We start from the raw sequence: 17,265 nt of genomic DNA, 5'->3' as shown, positions 1-17,265 counted from the left end.
TCCTAGATCAGCACTCGTAGTATGAGATGTTTTATAAGTAAGGACCTTGAGAGACATCCTATGAAGGGGGATCTAGACTGGATCCAGACTGGCTTTTGACTGATGATTGAGGTATTAAAGAAACCACTGTCAGTATCACTCAACAACATGGAACACTTCCTTGTACAGGCTGGGAATTGTGGGGGTTTTCAAGTCAAATTAATCTAGTTTACAGAATTTGCACAAATTCATTGTGTCATTGTGGAATGAGAGTAGAGGAAATTGTTTAAATGTAAATGATGCAGCTTGGGCTCTCTCTATGGGCTATTTGTTGAACTGCACTTTGTGGGTTCCATGTCATACAGAATATATAAAGTACCCGTCAAAAGTTTGGACACAACAACTCATTCAAAGGTTTTTGTTGATTTTTCTACATTGTAGAATAGTGGTGAAGACATCAAAACTATGAATTAACACATATGGAATCAAGTAGCAATCATGTTAAAAGTTAATTTGTTAATATGTTTGAGCCAATCACTCTGTTCATGCAGTGTAAAACATTTTTGTTTATGGAAAATATATTTCACAGCGGGTTTACATGGTACAAAGATTCTCTTCACCATACATGCTTGTTTTGTCACATAAACTAAAATTAGGCGAACTATTCGAATTTTAGCAACAAGGAAATGGCATAACGATTTCTGCATGTTTAAAGGTGCAATCTGCAGTTGATAATATTTTGTTAACCTATAAATGAATGTGCCCATTGATTCTTGAAGAATATAACTTATAAATGCCTCATGAGCTTAGTCATTAATGTAAATGAATAAAGCCTCAAAACATGGTTAAAAGTTCACATTTGAAATAATTTATGGTCAGCCCTTGCATCCGTAGCTCTGTCTATGAATTTGAGAGTGGTTGCATTTCTCTAACCACATCTCTCAGCTTTTTACTGAAACAGGAGTGGGGAGTACTACTGTTTCAACTGCTGATTGTTGCTTTAAGTCTTTAGTATGATTCAGAGAAGTTTCATATGATTTCTCAAAATGGTCAGAAGACCACATGTATAAATCTCCAAGGTGTACTTTTAATGTCGAATTTGGCACCAGAAATCTATATTCAACAGCTTAAAAAAAAGAAACTGACATTTTAAAATATTTTCTTTGTAAATGTACTGTTTAAATGGTCTAGTTAACATACGCAGAGTAGGTGCCTTCAATTTCAATACATTGTATCCATGATGTTATATGAAAATATCTTAGCGGTCACATTTGCCACATCAGTGGCTTTAACTTATATATATATATATGCAATATATATACACTGCTCAAAAAATAAAGGGAACACTAAAATAACACATCCTAGATCTGAATGAATGAAATATTCTTATTAAATACTTTTTTCTTTACATAGTTGAATGTGCTGACAACAAAATCACACAAAAATGATCAATGGAAATCAAATGTATCAACCCATGGAGGTCTGGATTTGGAGTCACATTCAAAATTAAAGTGGAAAACCACACTACAGGCTGATCCAACTTTGATGTAATGTCCTTAAAACAAGTCAAAATGAGGCTCCGTAGTGTGTGTGGCCTCCACGTGCCTGTATGACCTCCCTACAATGCCTGGGCATGCTCCTGATGAGGTGGCGGATGGTCTCCTGAGGGATCTCCTCCCAGACCTGGACTAAAGCATCCGCCAACTCCTGGACAGTCTGTGGTGCAACGTGGCGTTGGTGGATGGAGCGAGACATGATGTCCCAGATGTGCTCAATTGGATTCAGGTCTGGGGAACGGGCGGGCCAGTCCATAGCACCAATGCCTTCATCTTGCAGGAACTGCTGACACACTCCAGCCACATGAGGTCTATCATTGTCTTGCATTAGGAGGAACCCAGGGCCAACTGCACCAGCATATAGTCTCACAAGGGGTCTGAGGATCTCAGCTCGGTACCTAATGGCAGTCAGAATACCTCTGGCGAGCACATGGAGGGCTGTGCGGCCCCTCAAAGAAATGCCACCCCACACCATGACTGACCCACCACCAAACCGGTCATGCTGGAGCATGCAGCAGAACGTTCTCCACAGCGTCTCCAGACTGTCACGTCTATCACCTGTGCTCAGTGTGAACCTGCTTTCATCTGTGAAGAGCACAGGGCGCCAGTGGCGAATTTGCCAATCTTGGTGTTCTCTGGCAAATGCCAAACGTCCTGCACGGTGTTGGGCTGTAAGCACAACCCCCACCTGTGGACGTCGGGCCCTCATTACCACCCTCATGGAGTCTGTTTCTGACCGTTTGAGCAGACACATGCACATTTGTGGCCTGCTGGAGGTCATTTTGCAGGGCTCTGGCAGTGCTCCTCCTGCTCCTCCTTGCACAAAGGCGGAGGTAGCGGTCCTGCTGCTGGGTTGTTGCCCTCCTACGGCCTCCTCCACGTCTCCTGATATACTGGCCTGTCTCCTGGTAGCGCCTCCATGCTCTGGACACTACGCTGAACGACACAGCAAACCTTCTTGCCACAGCTCACATTAATGTGTCATCCTGGATGAGCTGCACTACCTGAGCCACTTGTGTGGGTTGTAGACTCCGTCTCATGCTACCACTAGAGTGAAAGCACCGCCGGCATTCAAAAGTGACCAAAACATCAGCCAGGAAGCATGGGAACTGAGAAGTGGTCTTTGGTCACCACCTGCAGAATCACTCCTTTATTGGGGGTGTCTTGCTAATTGCCTATAATTTCCACCTGTTGTCTATTCCATTTGCACAACAGCATGTGAAATGTATTGTCAATCAGTGTTGCTTCCTAAGTGGACAGTTTGATTTCACAGAAGTGTGATTGACTTGGAGTTACATTGTGTTGCTTAAGTGTTCCCTTTATTTTTTTGAGCAGTGTATATTTAATCATATCAGATTATTTCTTTCATCAATACATTGAAGTTGAGTTGGATTATGGATTTTACCATTATCAATTAGCCTGTACATGTTTACATCAGTGATTGTGACTGTAAAATGTCTTATTTTGATATTTCAGGGGGAATTGGCCATGTATATACCCAACTGAATTAGTCTAATAACTTAAATATTTGATATCAATAGGTTTGTTTAGTGTCTCTTGCACAGTGGTAGACCTGGTTTATGTGAGTTTTTCGGAATAGTCACAGCAGGGGTAGACCTGCTTTATCAGAGTATTGGGACATAACCACAGGTGTAAACCTAGCTCGAATGGGTATTTGGACTGCTCAAGAGGCATCAGAGGCTGAAGGAGGTTGGTATGCTCCATGTCAACATCATGGTCACATGACTGCCATTTGCTTAAGCCAAGCACACCTTGCTCTCCATGACATGATTTGCATTGCACACAGTTTCACTCATGCCTTACTAGCTCATTTACACACAATGCTCAAAGCAGAGCAGACATGACTTATTCAGCTCCTGCAACCTGTACATACTACATACTGTATATCACACGTGTCAAACTCATTCCACGGAGGGCCAAGTGTCTGTAGGTTTTTAGGAGAAAAGGAGAAAGCCGGAGGTCCCTCCCCTCTGACCTTCTCCTCCAATGGCTTTTGAGAAGGGGAGAGGGGAGTGGACGCAAGGAGTATGCAATTGAGATTTTCCCCCTGACTGGTTGACATTGAGCTATTGGATCTTGTTGACAGATCATGTTGGTGGGATAGTATGCTTGGCATGGTTCAGCTTCATGGGAGTACAGATAATAATAATAATAAGGTATAATTTATTCAACCTTTATCGCGCTATTCATTACATGAAGAAATCTCAAAGCGCTGTAAAGCAACAACAAAAAACAAGCAATTCATTAATCATCATGAGTAGATCGATGGTCAAGAGACTGAAGGTGAGATCAGTGGAGGGAGGTGGTGGTGAAAGACGGATGCGTGCATGGTGCAGATTGGTACCTGAACATGTCCTCGACGTGTTCATTTGGCCATTGAAGAACATCTTTACTTGTTCCTATTAGGGTTTGAGTCCCTCCTAGCCCGGTCCCAGATCTCCTTCTGTTGTTTTGCCAACCTTGTATGAACATGTTTTGCATGGCAACAACAGTCGGATCTGGCTATACATCACAAACAGATCTGGAACTTGATGACTTGCATAAAGCTTGAAAGGGTAACAAAAGTATCTCTAAAAAATTCAACTCTCCATCTCATTTTCAACTCTACTGATGGTTTTGTCACTAAACATGTTGCTGTTTAATAGCGAATGTGCCCACTCTGGTCATTGCATTTTCACTCTAGCTAACAGCTCCCAGACACAGTGTGGGAATATGCTAGATGAGGACATTATTATGGACAAAAAGAGCCTGATTATGTTTTATTTGTCAAGTGGCAGCCAAGCATCAACCCTCAATATTTATTGGAAAGGAGCATCAACCTCATCACCTTGCACCTTTTCCACACTGCAAAGTTCATAACTTATTCCATCTGTAGCCTAATAAACTGCATTCTTTCATAATGGGAAGACCACACAATATCATCATGTGACTCCAAGTTGACTTTTATATGATGGTTATTATATAAATACTTGCTTATAGAGGCGTTTCCACCGCCATTTCTCACATACAGTGGCAAGAAAAAGTATGTGAACCCTTTGGAATTACCTGGACATTTGATCTGATCTTCAAGTCACAACAATAGACAAACAGTGTGATTAATAAACTAATAACACACAAAATATTGTCTATATTGAATACATCATTTAAACATTCACAGTGTAGGTTGGAAAAAGTATATGCACCCCTAGGCTAATGACTTCTCCAAAAGCTCATTGGAGTCCAATCAATGAGACGAGATTACTGAATGTATCCAGAGTATTTTCAGATACAGTACATTTAAAATGCACATCAATCAACAGCGTAATGTTTGGATTCAGTCTTGTGTCAGGTGAACAGTTGTGTCTTCAACTTTGAACTAATATCTTGAGCCCTATCTATATAGACCAATTCCCACGAGTGGGATCAAAACCAAGGAGAGGTTCAACAGAATAATGTCTTTACCAAACAAATATTGTGATACTAGTGAATCATTGTTTGGCGACACATTAGTGTCCTTGGACACATTTTTACTTTGTCATAAATAAAACAGACATTGAAAATATTATTACTGTGCATCTATATTTTAGATATTTTTTGCGTAACAGACAGCATCATATGTCTGTTGTACCATACATCTTCTATCAGCCACGCTCAGGTATATACTGCCCCCACAAAATGGCAGAATAGATCACAAGCTACATGTATAAGCAATGGTATTATTATAACATACCATGACACTCACTGTAATGACATCTACTGAGTCGTATTCAGTAGAGCACACTGTAGCGAAACATTGAGATGTTTCGAAACAGAACATTTTAAATCGTTTTTCTTAAAGTTCCTCCGTGTTTGAGTTTGTTTTCTTCTGTTTGGTGCCTAATGAACATGGCCCTGACTAAATAAAAGAAATTACAGTAAAATGACAGAACACACAATGCATAGACAAGGAAGTTGTATTTAATTTCCTGCGATCATATATCGAAGGTACAAATCATTGTCTCCTTCCTTAAATGTTGATCAATAAGCCATGATGCATTGCATCCATACATTATTGGCTCAAAACAACTTTTTATATATATATATATATATATATATATATATATATATACTTATAATAAAGACACTTTTTTGTATTATTTTTTCATACACGTTCCTTTGTGTTGGTCATGAGTCAAATAAATCCATTTGTTAGAAACCAAGGAAAGGTTCAACAGAAGAATGTATTTACCAAACAAATGAACACAGGTTATCAGGTTATCAACAAAGTCATGAACAGCAATTATACCTAACATATAACATGAAGCCATTCACACAGAGTTTGCATATTTTCCATTCTGCAGTCAGTCAGTCACTGTCTTGTGAAGCTAGAATGATTGCTCTTGAGCAATTATAAGCTGCTAAGGACCAAACACAGGTCATTGCCCTAAACAAGGTAGAGTTCAACTAGAAGGCTTTAGCTAGTACCTCTGATTCAATTTAACAACAAGGATAATCTAATCCGAACAGCAGAGGAAATGCAGCGCAGCGTGAACCAAACAGAGTAAGGGCTCTATTCCATCCATATCGCTGAAGAGGTACAGATTGCGAAATAGAAATATAAAGGTAATTTCCGATTGAGGTGACATATGCAGTGTTTACCATGAATGCAGTCTCTGCTAACGCGGGAACATTGCCTTTAAATTTCAAGCAAGCTGTAATGCTGAACTTCAGTGATACAGATTGAATAGAGTCCTAAATCTTATTAAATAAATATAGGCCTACCCATTGTCAGCCTTATTTATGTGTTTAGACTGTAATCATAGCAGGTAACACTGTACCTTGAGATTTTCTATCAGACTGCATTCTGTCTTTTCATCACAGTTGGAGAACTGGCTTTATCTTTCCACTCCTAAAACAACTAAAATATTTCAAATAGTATTTGAACTTAGGTCTGTCTTGGTCACTCAACATGGTGTATGTTACAAACAGAACTGGGACAAGGGAGGGGTCAGGGACTATTTATATTTGGTAGGTTGAGAAAGACTACAAAATGACAAATAAACAGACTCCCACAACAACTTATTGTACATCCTAGAGTTGTAATCTAAACTAAATCAACATGGTTACCAGGGAAATGGTGTCAGTGTGTCACTGGGTAGAGATATGACCATCATATAGTCAATGCAGAGGTTAAGGTAACGTTACAGTTCAGACCGTGCTACACGTATGTATGTTCTTCTCACGTCACATTATATAGTTTTCAGAATTACAGAAATAAATGTTCATCAGGACAACAGAGTAGTAATAATAATCATATGCATGTTTTTGTATATTCCTATGTTGATCATCAACTGTGTAAACATATAACCAGGTCACGCAGATAGGTAGACCGATACTTCTTCCAAGAGAGACAGGTGCAAAGTACAGAGAAGCCAGAGAACGCACACTGAGATTCCTCCCACCACCCATGAGGACAAGAGTGAAATATTGTTTAAATGGGCATAACATTGAGGGACCTTTGCAGATAGAAATGTCATGCATTCCCTAGCACGTGGAAGATAATCGCAAACTATTTCGAACTGAAATGGTCTCAACATTAAACCCTGTGGTACCTCAACTCTCATGTTAAGTGGTGTGGCTACTATGGAAATGCTCATTGGCTGAGAGATTGTATTAATCTGATAGGCTATATGGACTGTGTGTTGCCATAGGGATCTCAGTGTGAACCTCTGGTAACAGAACAGCCATAAAATAAAAGGTATGCCTTTTATAGCCATACATTTCACCTTTTATCATTCAATCGAGACATGCATGTGCCTCGAACCAGAAACGCTTTTATGAGCCTAGTCTGAGCCAGAATACAGAGTCAATCCAGAGCCCAGAAAGTCAACTCACTTGTAAACCCTGAATGTTTCTGATGGAGCTGTAAACTTCAAAACCAAAACAAACACAGGTAAGAGAAGGATGACTAATGAGCCAAATGGGGGAAAAACACATTACAATGGTAGTTGATGGGGTCAAATTGGGGTCATGATAGGGGCTGCACCAAATGTTTGCCCTCTCCTAAGACCATATGCACCGTTTGGTCTGGTCTGAAACAGCTCTGATAGTATGAAGTATGGACTAACAGTGGGATATGACACCATGAATATAGGGAGGTGCAAAATGATATGCCTTAAAATGAGAACAATGTTGGGAAAGGAAACCCTTGTCTTTATGTCACAACATCTCCAATAATACGTCACCTTCATGTGTGTCCAGACCCACCTCCTATGACTTCTACTTCCCATTTGCATAGGGGTATTTTAACCCCATACATCTCTGTTATTTTAATTAAGGACGTGTAACCTAATTAGCAAACTAGTATAGGATCAGAATTAGTTGACCTAATAGTCATCTTGGTCAAGTCAGCACTGATCTGTTGATTTTTGTCATAACCATGTCATTCATTTTTTATTTGTTTATTTTTATGTCACCTTTAATTTAACCAGGTAGGCTAGTTGAGAACAAGTACTCATTTACAACTGTGACCTGGGGCCTGTTGCACAAAAGTAGAATTAAGACATCCGGGATAAATGACTCAGCTGAGCTCAATGAAGCCAAAACATGTGCGTCCAGGCTTAATTGGTTGCACAAAGACCAAGCCAGGATGAGCAGACACGGATTCATTAAGCCAGGTGAAACCAATCCTGGATAGGTGCGCGCTCACGGCTCACTCAAATAGACCCCGCCACAGATCACAGATTAACTGATTTACCATGGCAACTAGAGCCGCGTACTTTTCCCCGTCGGAAGCACAAATCCTCATGGAGGCATACGAGGAGGTAAAAGATATAATTAAGAAGAAAGGCAACACCGCCACAGTGATAAAGCAAAGAGAAAAAGCGTGGCAAAGTATTGCAGACCGCCTGAATGCGTAAGTAGTGCACAATTACACACTCACCGCTCCGCTGAAACATCACAATTACAATTCAAATATTTAATTCACATCTCCAAAAATGCAGTTGTACTGTAATTATGAAACGGTTAAATTTTTAATTGAAATGCACTGCAGATATGAGTGAAATTGTGTAAAGTAACTCCATCACACTGTATAAAGCTATGATACATTTTTTGATATTTTTACTGAAAACAAGACAAAAATACCAAGTAATTTTTTGCAGTGTGACATTAAATGTGTGTGTGTGTGTGTGTGTGTAGATTAAACATGAACGGGCCAAAACGGACATGGCAGCAGGTCAAAATCAAATACAAGAACATTCTGCAGAATGGTATGGTCCCTGACTAATATTTAACAAAGCACAAGCATATATTGTACCCAGAAGGTGCCTGCTCACACATTGTCTGTACTGTTTTAGCAGTGAAAAAGAATACCCACAGACAAGGCACGGGTGGTGGGTCACCAAAGGCTGACCTTACCCCAGCAGAGGACATGGCCTTGGAGCTAAATAAAGGCAGGCCCGTCTTAGAGGGGATCCCTGGGGGGGAAAGAGACGAGCATAGGTTCCTCCCAAGATGCCACCCGCTTCATTCAAGGTATGTCCTTCCATCTCTACATGGGATACAACCACATTCATATTGAATCAATTTGGACTGTCTGACTTTGGTTTACCTATTGCCTTGCAGTGCCTGGCAGCACTGTGTTCCTGTTAGAGCCACCAGCACAAGCACCAGACGATGCTGATCCAGTGAGTACTCCATCAAAGGCATACTGTAGGCCTGGCATGTCTTGTCTACTAGCTTCAATATGAATCCGATTAAATGTGATAGGGTGAAGGCCCCAGTGCAGCAGCAACAGCACATGATGGAGACGATGATGAGGAGGAGACCATCTCTCTGGATTCCAGAAGGCATGAGGTATCATGTTAAGACTGTGAAAGTACTATTTACTCTACAATGGTGAGGAGTCCTCATCAAAATCAAAAAATCTAATTTCTTTTACAGGACCCAGATGCTATACAGTGGGAAAACCAGCCTGGCAACATAGTGCATATTAATAAAAGGACACCACATCCTGCCAAATTCCAGCTGCGCTAATTGTATTGTGTTCACAGAGCTCACAAGCTATCAGAAAGTTGTATGGCAACCACCTCCGGCGCCAAATAGAACTGGCAGACATAGACATTCAGTACAAGAAGAAAAAGATGGAAAATCTTGCACTGGAGTCCGAAATAAAAAAGAGGACAATTAGGAAACTGGACCTTGAAATAAAAAAACTTGAGAGGGAGGTGAGATATGCCTTCAATGTACACTGTATGCTAACTGTAACACAAATGTATTAATCATTATTTTTCTTTCCTCCCCCAGCTCCAAGAAGATGACACAGCTCAAAATAAAAATTAGGTATATTCTCGTAAAGTCAAGTGAGCCATGACATATGAGCTCTTATTGTGAGCACACAGGACGGTGGCATCTTTCTAAGGTTTTTTTATTTTCCCAGCAATCAGTACAACCAAGTCATCGTTATAAGGCATCGCCCTCTTTTGCCCACCCCCAGCACCAGGTGTGGCCACTAGCCTATATGAAGGCCCAAAATTGTGTGTTCCTTTCTGCTCTGACAATGGCATGCCCATTCGTGCGAGATGTGGTGGATGAAGAAGCACTTGTGCTGAGGAGAGCCTTCAGGCGAGAAAGGGTCTTCAGGGACCGGTTGGACCCACTGGCCTTCCCTGATGACCATCTATATGAAAGATACAGGCTTTCTGCAGATGGCATCAGGTATCTATGCAGACTACTGGGTCCCAGGATTAAGCACCGCACTGCACGGAGCCATGCACTGAGTGTGGAGCAAATGGTTTGTGTGGCCTTGCGCTTTTTTGCTAGTGGAGCCTTCCTGTACTCAGTGGGGGATGCAGAACAGCTGAACAAGGCCACAATTTGCCGCACAATAAGGAGTGTGTGTCTGGCTATCAAAGCATTAGCAGATGTCTTCATCTCCTTCCTGGCCACAGAAGACTCTGTGACATCAAAGAGGAGTTCTATAGGATTGCAGGTAAGAGGATCTACAAATTACAGGACAACTGTTAACACATAGTAGGATACTCATTACTTTGTGTGACAGGTTTCCCCAATGTCATTGGTGCAGTGGACTGCACACACATAAGGATAAAAAGCCCCCTCAGGTGCCCATGAGGCCGATTTTGTGAATAGGAAATCCTTTCACAGCATTAATGTTCAGGTGAACATAACTTTTTGATATTGTCCATTGACGAACACTCTGCATTGCCAGTGATGTGCATTGATTGGTGTAATATTCCTCATCTTATGATTTCAGATGGTCTGCAATGCTGACTGTGTGATCAGCAATGTTGTGGCAAAATGGCCTGGCTCAGTCCATGACTCCAGAATCTTTCGGGCCTCTGAAATCTATCACAAGGTAAGCCACACAACCCCTATTTATAACCATCATGGCTGTGTCAAGAATATCACTGTGTTTATGAGGTAGTAATGATGAGATTTTGTGTTTACAGGTGAATTCTCTGGTGTGTTGCTGGGAGACAGGGGGTATGGCTGCCAGCCTTTTCTCCTGACACCTTTCACAGACCCCAGGAAGCACAGCAGGCCTACAACCATGCCCATGCCAGGACCAGGGCCAGAGTTGAAATTACCTTTGGCCTCCTGAAGGCACGCTTTCACTGCCTTCACAAATTAAGGGTCAGCCCTGTTAGGGCATGTGATATTACTGTGGCTTGTGCTGTCCTCCACAATGTGGCCTGCCTGAGGAAGGAGAGGGCCCCCAGAGTGCCACCAGCCATGGACTGGGACAATCCGGCAATCTTCCCTGATGACGACAGTGGTCGGCTGCTGAGGGACCAATATGTGTTGAATTATTTTAGTTAGTATGTGTGCTTTCAATTTTGGTTAAATATGTCCTGCGGTGGCAGAGGAATTTGGGTTTTTTTGGGTTCGTTTTTGTGAATTTGGCCTCTTATGATGTTTGTGCGGTATACTGTGTGTAATACAAGGCTGCAGGAGGCTACTGCATCCATTCATTTGTCTGTTCAGTTGATGTGTATGGATTTGTCCTGCATTTATTTTAGTGTGCAGACATGCAGGGTGTGTTATATACAGACCTTTGAATGTGTATGTATCATTTTGTATAATATGCTTGGATTCTGTGCTTTCCATCTTGTAGAGTCACTGTGACTTCAGTTTCGAAAGGAGCTGATGGTTTACCTGCTTTGTTTTGTCCTTATTCAATAAAGGAACATAATGTTACACATTGTGTTTTTATATTCATATGGAATGTGTATTTGTTTATATGACAGAGTACTAGGGCCACACTGAAGAAAAAGGATAAAGTCATAAATTTATGAGGCTGGTTCTTTCTGCAGAAAAGCTACATATTGTTTTTACAGTTTTGATACTTATGACAATGTGATACTTAATATTCTGGCACATCAGCATGTCTTTGTTTATGAAACCATACTGAAGTACAATTTCACGAAATGCCCCACATCTGTCATTTTAACAACTGTCCTCCTTTAAAACAACTGGTTACAATATTATGACTTGTGTTTTTTTCCCCTCTGTGGCCCTAATATTCTATGGGAAACTGTAAATTATCTAATGATAGCAACATCATCTAAAAATCATTTTTTATCCAAAATCATTGAAATGAATGATCACAAACGTTTAAATAACAGTGGGTCTAGTTATATGTGATAACAATGTATAGTGAGCAGTGAAATAACTATTGGTTTCCATTTGTGGTGACTGCTGACTGACATTAGGGATGAGATTAAATAGATCCTGGAATTTAGCCTGGTCTGGAGCAGGCTAGCTCCACAGAATAAATCTCCATGGTAATTTATACCATAACATATCCTCCTGCCCCCTATCCATCTTTAGTGCAACCGGATTACGGATCAATTGAGCCAGGATCACCAAGATATCCTGGCTTAATCCCTTATCCTAGTTTTGTGCAACAGGCCCCTGGGGTGCAAAGGAGCAAAATAAATCAAATAAATAACAATATGTTGATGAGGTAGTTGGATGGGCTATTTACAGATTGGCTATGTACAGGTGCAGTGATCTGTGAGCTGCTCTGACAGCTGGTGCTTAAAGCTAGTGAGGGAGATATGAGTCTCCAGCTTCAGTGATTTTTGCAATTCGTTCCAGTCATTGGCAGCAGAGAACTGGAAGGAAAGGCGGCCGAAGGAGGAATTGGCTTTGGGTTTGACCAGTGAAATATACCTGCTGGAGCACATGCTGCGGATGGGTGCTGCTATGGTGACCAGTGAGCTGAAACAAGGCAGGGCTTTACCTAGCAACGACTTATAGATGGCTTGGAGCCAGTGGGTTTGGTGACGGATATGAAGCGAGGGCCAGCCAATGAGCGCATAGAGGTCGAGGATCGGTAGGATAGTCAGTTTTACGAGGGTATGTTGGCAGAATGAGTGAAGGAGGCTTTGTTGCGAAATAGGAAGTCGATTCTAGATTTAATTTTGAATTGGAGATGTTTAATGTGAGTCTGAAAGGATTGTTTACAGTCTAGCCAGACACCTAGGTATTTGTAGTTGTCCACATATTCTAGGTCAGAACCATCCAGAGTAGTGATGCTGGTGGGTAGTATGTCATAACAGCTGACATAACTTGTCTTAACCTGTCATAATATGGTCATAACATTGTCATGACACATATTTAGACCTGTTGTGACAAATATTGCATCATTTTTTACTGGTTATGACACCTACATAAAAATGTCAAAACCCACAAAACCTACCACACAAGGCAAAACATTCCGTTACACCATAACCTACTTCTCAATAATATGTTTGTTATATACCATTTTATGAAACTGACCATATTAAATTATCATTGTACAGTAATTGAGCACAAATTGATGTCAGACATGTACCTACGTCAATGCTAGGTTGCTGATGACTGGGATAAGTGCAGGAGCAGATTTCAGGAGCAGGACAAGGGACCCTCTTTGTGACTGATTACTGACATAAGGGTATGTACGTGATAGGCCTATCTGGCTTATATGATTATGATGGTCATAATGCTTCTTGACAGTGTCATAAAGTGAATTTTCTTAGTCCAAGTAAAGTGACATAGGATAGTCATGAAGCTTCATGACAGTGTCTGCAAGTTATTTAAAATATGATGAAAAAAATGTCTGTAAAGAATTCACAACAACAACAAAGGACTTTAAAACGAAAGGAAACTTCTTGGCAGTGAAAAACACATTTGAATAAATGTGGGTTTTGACACTCTTATGTAGAGCCATAAAATAATGCCATGTATGTCACAACAGGTTTAAATATATGTGTTATGACAGTGTTATGACCATATTATGACAGGTTATGACAAGTTATGTCAGCTGGTATGACATATTATGACATGGTTATGACTGTGTCGTAATGTGTTATGATGCTGGGTGTCAAGTAAAGTGTTACCGCATACTCTACACAAACATCAGTGTTTGTGGACATTGAATTTAACAAAGTAATACCTGCATCCAAAACTCCCCTCTAAAAGGAACTGTAGATGGTTTATTCTGGGCAAGCATCTGGAGCTAGAAGGTGGCTCTGGACATGGCTGCTGGCTGACTCATCACCACCCTACTCTACTGGACACAGCCTGTCATAACATCACTCTGCATTCATGGCCAGACCAGGCGGACAGGGCGGGTCCTGGGTGGCTCCATGGAAACATACGTATCCCCATGTCGACAAAGGGGAGGGGTCTGTGGCCACTCAGACGTGACTGGCTGGCCTGCAGCAGTAGGTGCAACTCGTCAGACTGTCCCGGTAGGACCTGCCCTCTGCACTACCGCTCTGCTGCTCATCCTCACAGTATGGCACTGGAGAGGAGGGGAGAGGAGATGACAGGGACGGTACTCCACAGTGCTGTACTAGAGTGTTGTACTACTAGAGTACTGTACACACCACTGTACGTGCTCAGAGGCTCAACAGTATTGTAGGCTACGTGCTCAGAAAGCGAGACAGAGATATGGCTGGCTGAGTGGGGGGGACAAGCTCAGTGTTTGTCTCACTTACAGCTCTCCTCCTCCTCTTTCCCCGGTCCCTCCTCCTCCTTGTCCTCCTCCCGCAGCAGGAGTGCGTGGGCATGATAGGGGCTTGTGGGGGTGATCTGGCTGGGGCTCTCTAGACTGGTACCCAGCTGCAGCCTCCGCATGTGTCTCACCACTGCTGTGGCATTGAATGCTTGCTGTGTAGGGATAGTGATAGGAGGGGCAGAGAGATAGAGGGGGGATGGGGAGAGGGAGAGAATGACGGGGGAGTGAGAGACAGGGGGAAGGGGGTTGAGAGATAGGGAGGAGAAAGGGGGTGAGAGAAAGAAAGAGAGAGAGAGAGAGGGGAAGGTGATAAAAGCACAGTGATTTACCATATACACTATATATACAAAAGTATATGGACACCACTTCAAATTAGTGGATTTGGCTATTTTAGCCAAACCCGTTGCTGACAGGTGTATCAAGTTGATGCACACAGCTAAGCAATCTCCATAGACAAACATTGGCAGTAGAATGGCCTTACTGAAGAGCTCAGTGACTTTCAACGTGGCACCGTCATAGGATGCAACCTTTCCAACAAGTCAGTTCGTAAAATTTCTGCCCTGCTAGAGCTGCCCCAGTCAACTGTAAGTGATGTTATTGTGAAGTGGAAACGTCTAGGAGCAACAACGGCTCAGCCGCGAAGTGGTAGGCCACAGAAGCTCACAGAACGGGACCGCCGAGTACTGAAGTGCGCAAAAATTGTCTGTCCTCGGTTGCAACACTCACTACAGAGTTCAGAACAATAACTGTTTGTCGGGAGCTGCACACAAGCCTAAGATCACCATGTGCAATGCCAAGCCTCGGTTGGAGTGATGTAAAGCTCACTGCCATGAGACTCTGGAGCAGTAGAAATGCATTCTCTGGAGTGAGGGATCCCGCTTCACCATCTGGCAGTCCGACAGACGAATCTGGGTTTGGCGAATGCCAGGAGAACGCTATCTGCACTAGCTTTGAATAGTCCCCGCGATATGCAACTTTTCAGGGAAGTCAGGAACCAATATGCACAGTCAGTTAGGAAAGCAAAGGCTAGCTTTTTCAAAGCACTAATTCCAAAACGTTTTGGGACACTTTTAAATCCATGGAGAATAAGAGCACATCCTCTCAGCTGCCCACTGCACTGAGGCTAGGAAACACTGGCACCACAGATAAATCCATGACAATCGAGAATTTCAATAAGCATTTCTATACGGCTGGCCACGCTTTCCACCTGGCTTGGCCAACAGCTCTGCACTCCCCGCAAAAAGCCCAAGCCCCCCCTCCCCGCTTCTCCTTCACCCAAATCCAGACAGCTGATGTCCTGAAAGAGCTACAGAATCTGGATCCCTACAGATCAGCTGGGCTAGACAATCTGGAACCCCTCTTCCTAAAATTACCTGCCGCCATCGTCGCAACCCCTATTGCTAGTCTGTTCAACCTCTCTTTTGTATTGTCTGAGATTCCTATAGATTGGAAAGTGGCCATGGTCATCCCCCTATTCAAACGAGGAGACACTCTAGACCCAAACTGTTACAGACCTATATCCATCCTGCCCTGCCTTTCTAAAGTCTTCGAAAGCCAAGTGAACAAACAGATCACCGACCATGTCGAATCCCACCGTATATTCTCTGCTATGCAATCCGGTTTCCGAGCTGGTCACGGGTGCACCTCAGCCACACTCAAGGTCCTAAACGATATCATAACCACCAACGATTTAAAAGAAACAGTACTGTGCAGCCGTCTTCATCGACCTGGCCAAGGCTTTCGACTACGTCAATCACCGTATTCTTATTGGCAGACTCAACAGGTTTGGTTTCTCTCATGACTGCCTCGCCTGGTTCACAAACCATATCTCAGATAGAGTTCAGTGTGTCAAATCGGAGGGCCTGTTGTCTGGACCTCTGGCAGTCTCTATGGGGGTGTCACAGGGTTCAATTATCAGGCTGACTTTTTTCTCTGTATATATCAATGATGTCGCTCTTGCTGCGGGTGATTATTTGATCCATCTCTCGAGCTTCAATGCCATACAACACTCGTTCCGTGGCCTCCAACTGCTCTTAAACGCTAGTAAGACAAAATGCATGCTCTTCAACCGATCGCTGCCCGCACCGGTCTAGCATCACTAATCTGGACGGTTCTGACTTAGAATATGTAGACAACTATAAATACCTAGTTGTCTGGCTAGACTGTAAACTCTCATTCCAGACTCATATTAAGCATCCCCAATCGAAAATTAAATGTTGAATCGGCTTCCTATTTGTCAACAAAGCATCCTTTACTCATGCTGCCAAACAAACCCTGGATGGATGCAGTCTATCACAGTGCCATCCGTTTTGTCACCAACGCCCCATATACTACCCACCATTGCGACCTGTATGCTCTCGTTGGCTGGTCCTCGCTACATATTCGTTGCCAAACTCACTGGCCCCAGGTCATCTATAAGTCTTTGCTAGGTAAAGCTCCGCCTTAACACCCACCCGTAGCACGCGATCCACCAGGAATATTTCACTGGTCATCCCCAAAGCCAACTCCTCCTCTGGCCGCCTTTCCTTCCAGTTCTCTGCTGTCAATGACTGGAATGAATTGCAAAAATGACTGAAGTTGGAGACTTATATCTCCCTCACTAACTTCAAGCATCGGCTGTCGGAGCAGCTTACCGATCGCTGCAGCTGTACACAGCCCATCTGTAAATAGCCCATCCAACCAACTACCTACCTCATCCCCACATTTGTTTTTCTTCTGCTCACC

The 17,265-nt window shown here is 42.5% G+C and overlaps 2 protein-coding genes across 6 annotated transcripts in view; one reads left to right on the top strand and one right to left on the bottom strand.

Annotated features, from left to right (window-relative positions):
• Positions 1-8,051: 8,051 nt before the first annotated feature.
• On the top strand, positions 8,052-11,749 carry LOC135561231 (uncharacterized). Of its 5 annotated transcripts, none has more exons than XR_010459339.1 (10): positions 8,052-8,785; positions 8,873-9,050; positions 9,141-9,202; positions 9,285-9,371; positions 9,459-9,742; positions 9,822-9,857; positions 9,955-10,506; positions 10,576-10,692; positions 10,789-10,890; positions 10,985-11,749. XR_010459339.1 is itself a non-coding variant. In XM_065002551.1 (9 exons), the coding sequence occupies exons 7-9, from the start codon at positions 10,036-10,038 to the stop codon at positions 11,042-11,044; spliced, it is 633 nt and encodes a 210-aa protein (XP_064858623.1). In that variant the 5' UTR covers positions 8,681-8,785; positions 8,873-9,050; positions 9,141-9,202; positions 9,285-9,371; positions 9,459-9,742; positions 9,822-9,857; positions 9,955-10,035; the 3' UTR covers positions 11,045-11,749. The 5 variants fall into 5 exon arrangements, 2 of the variants coding, with proteins under 2 accessions (XP_064858623.1, XP_064858626.1); XR_010459340.1 differs by lacking the exon at positions 10,576-10,692 and having other exon boundaries at positions 8,054-8,785; positions 9,459-9,500; positions 9,569-9,742; XR_010459338.1 differs by lacking the exon at positions 10,576-10,692 and having other exon boundaries at positions 8,055-8,785; positions 9,151-9,202.
• A 129-nt stretch (positions 11,750-11,878) lies between these two features.
• Positions 11,879-17,265, bottom strand: part of LOC115146140 (calcium/calmodulin-dependent protein kinase type 1-like) — a 43,144-nt gene continuing 37,757 nt past the window's right edge. The window contains exon 11 of the mRNA XM_029687997.2: positions 11,879-14,693. Within this exon, the coding sequence (XP_029543857.2) occupies positions 14,514-14,693 (180 nt within the window). The 3' untranslated portion in view covers positions 11,879-14,513. The remainder of the gene's footprint in view (positions 14,694-17,265) is intronic.

Source organism: Oncorhynchus nerka, linkage group LG2 (assembly GCF_034236695.1).
Source record: "Oncorhynchus nerka isolate Pitt River linkage group LG2, Oner_Uvic_2.0, whole genome shotgun sequence".
Taxonomy (NCBI): Eukaryota; Metazoa; Chordata; class Actinopteri; order Salmoniformes; family Salmonidae; genus Oncorhynchus; species Oncorhynchus nerka.
The sequence above is the reverse complement of the archived record's forward strand: the minus strand, read 5'-3'. Positions and strand labels throughout refer to the sequence as shown.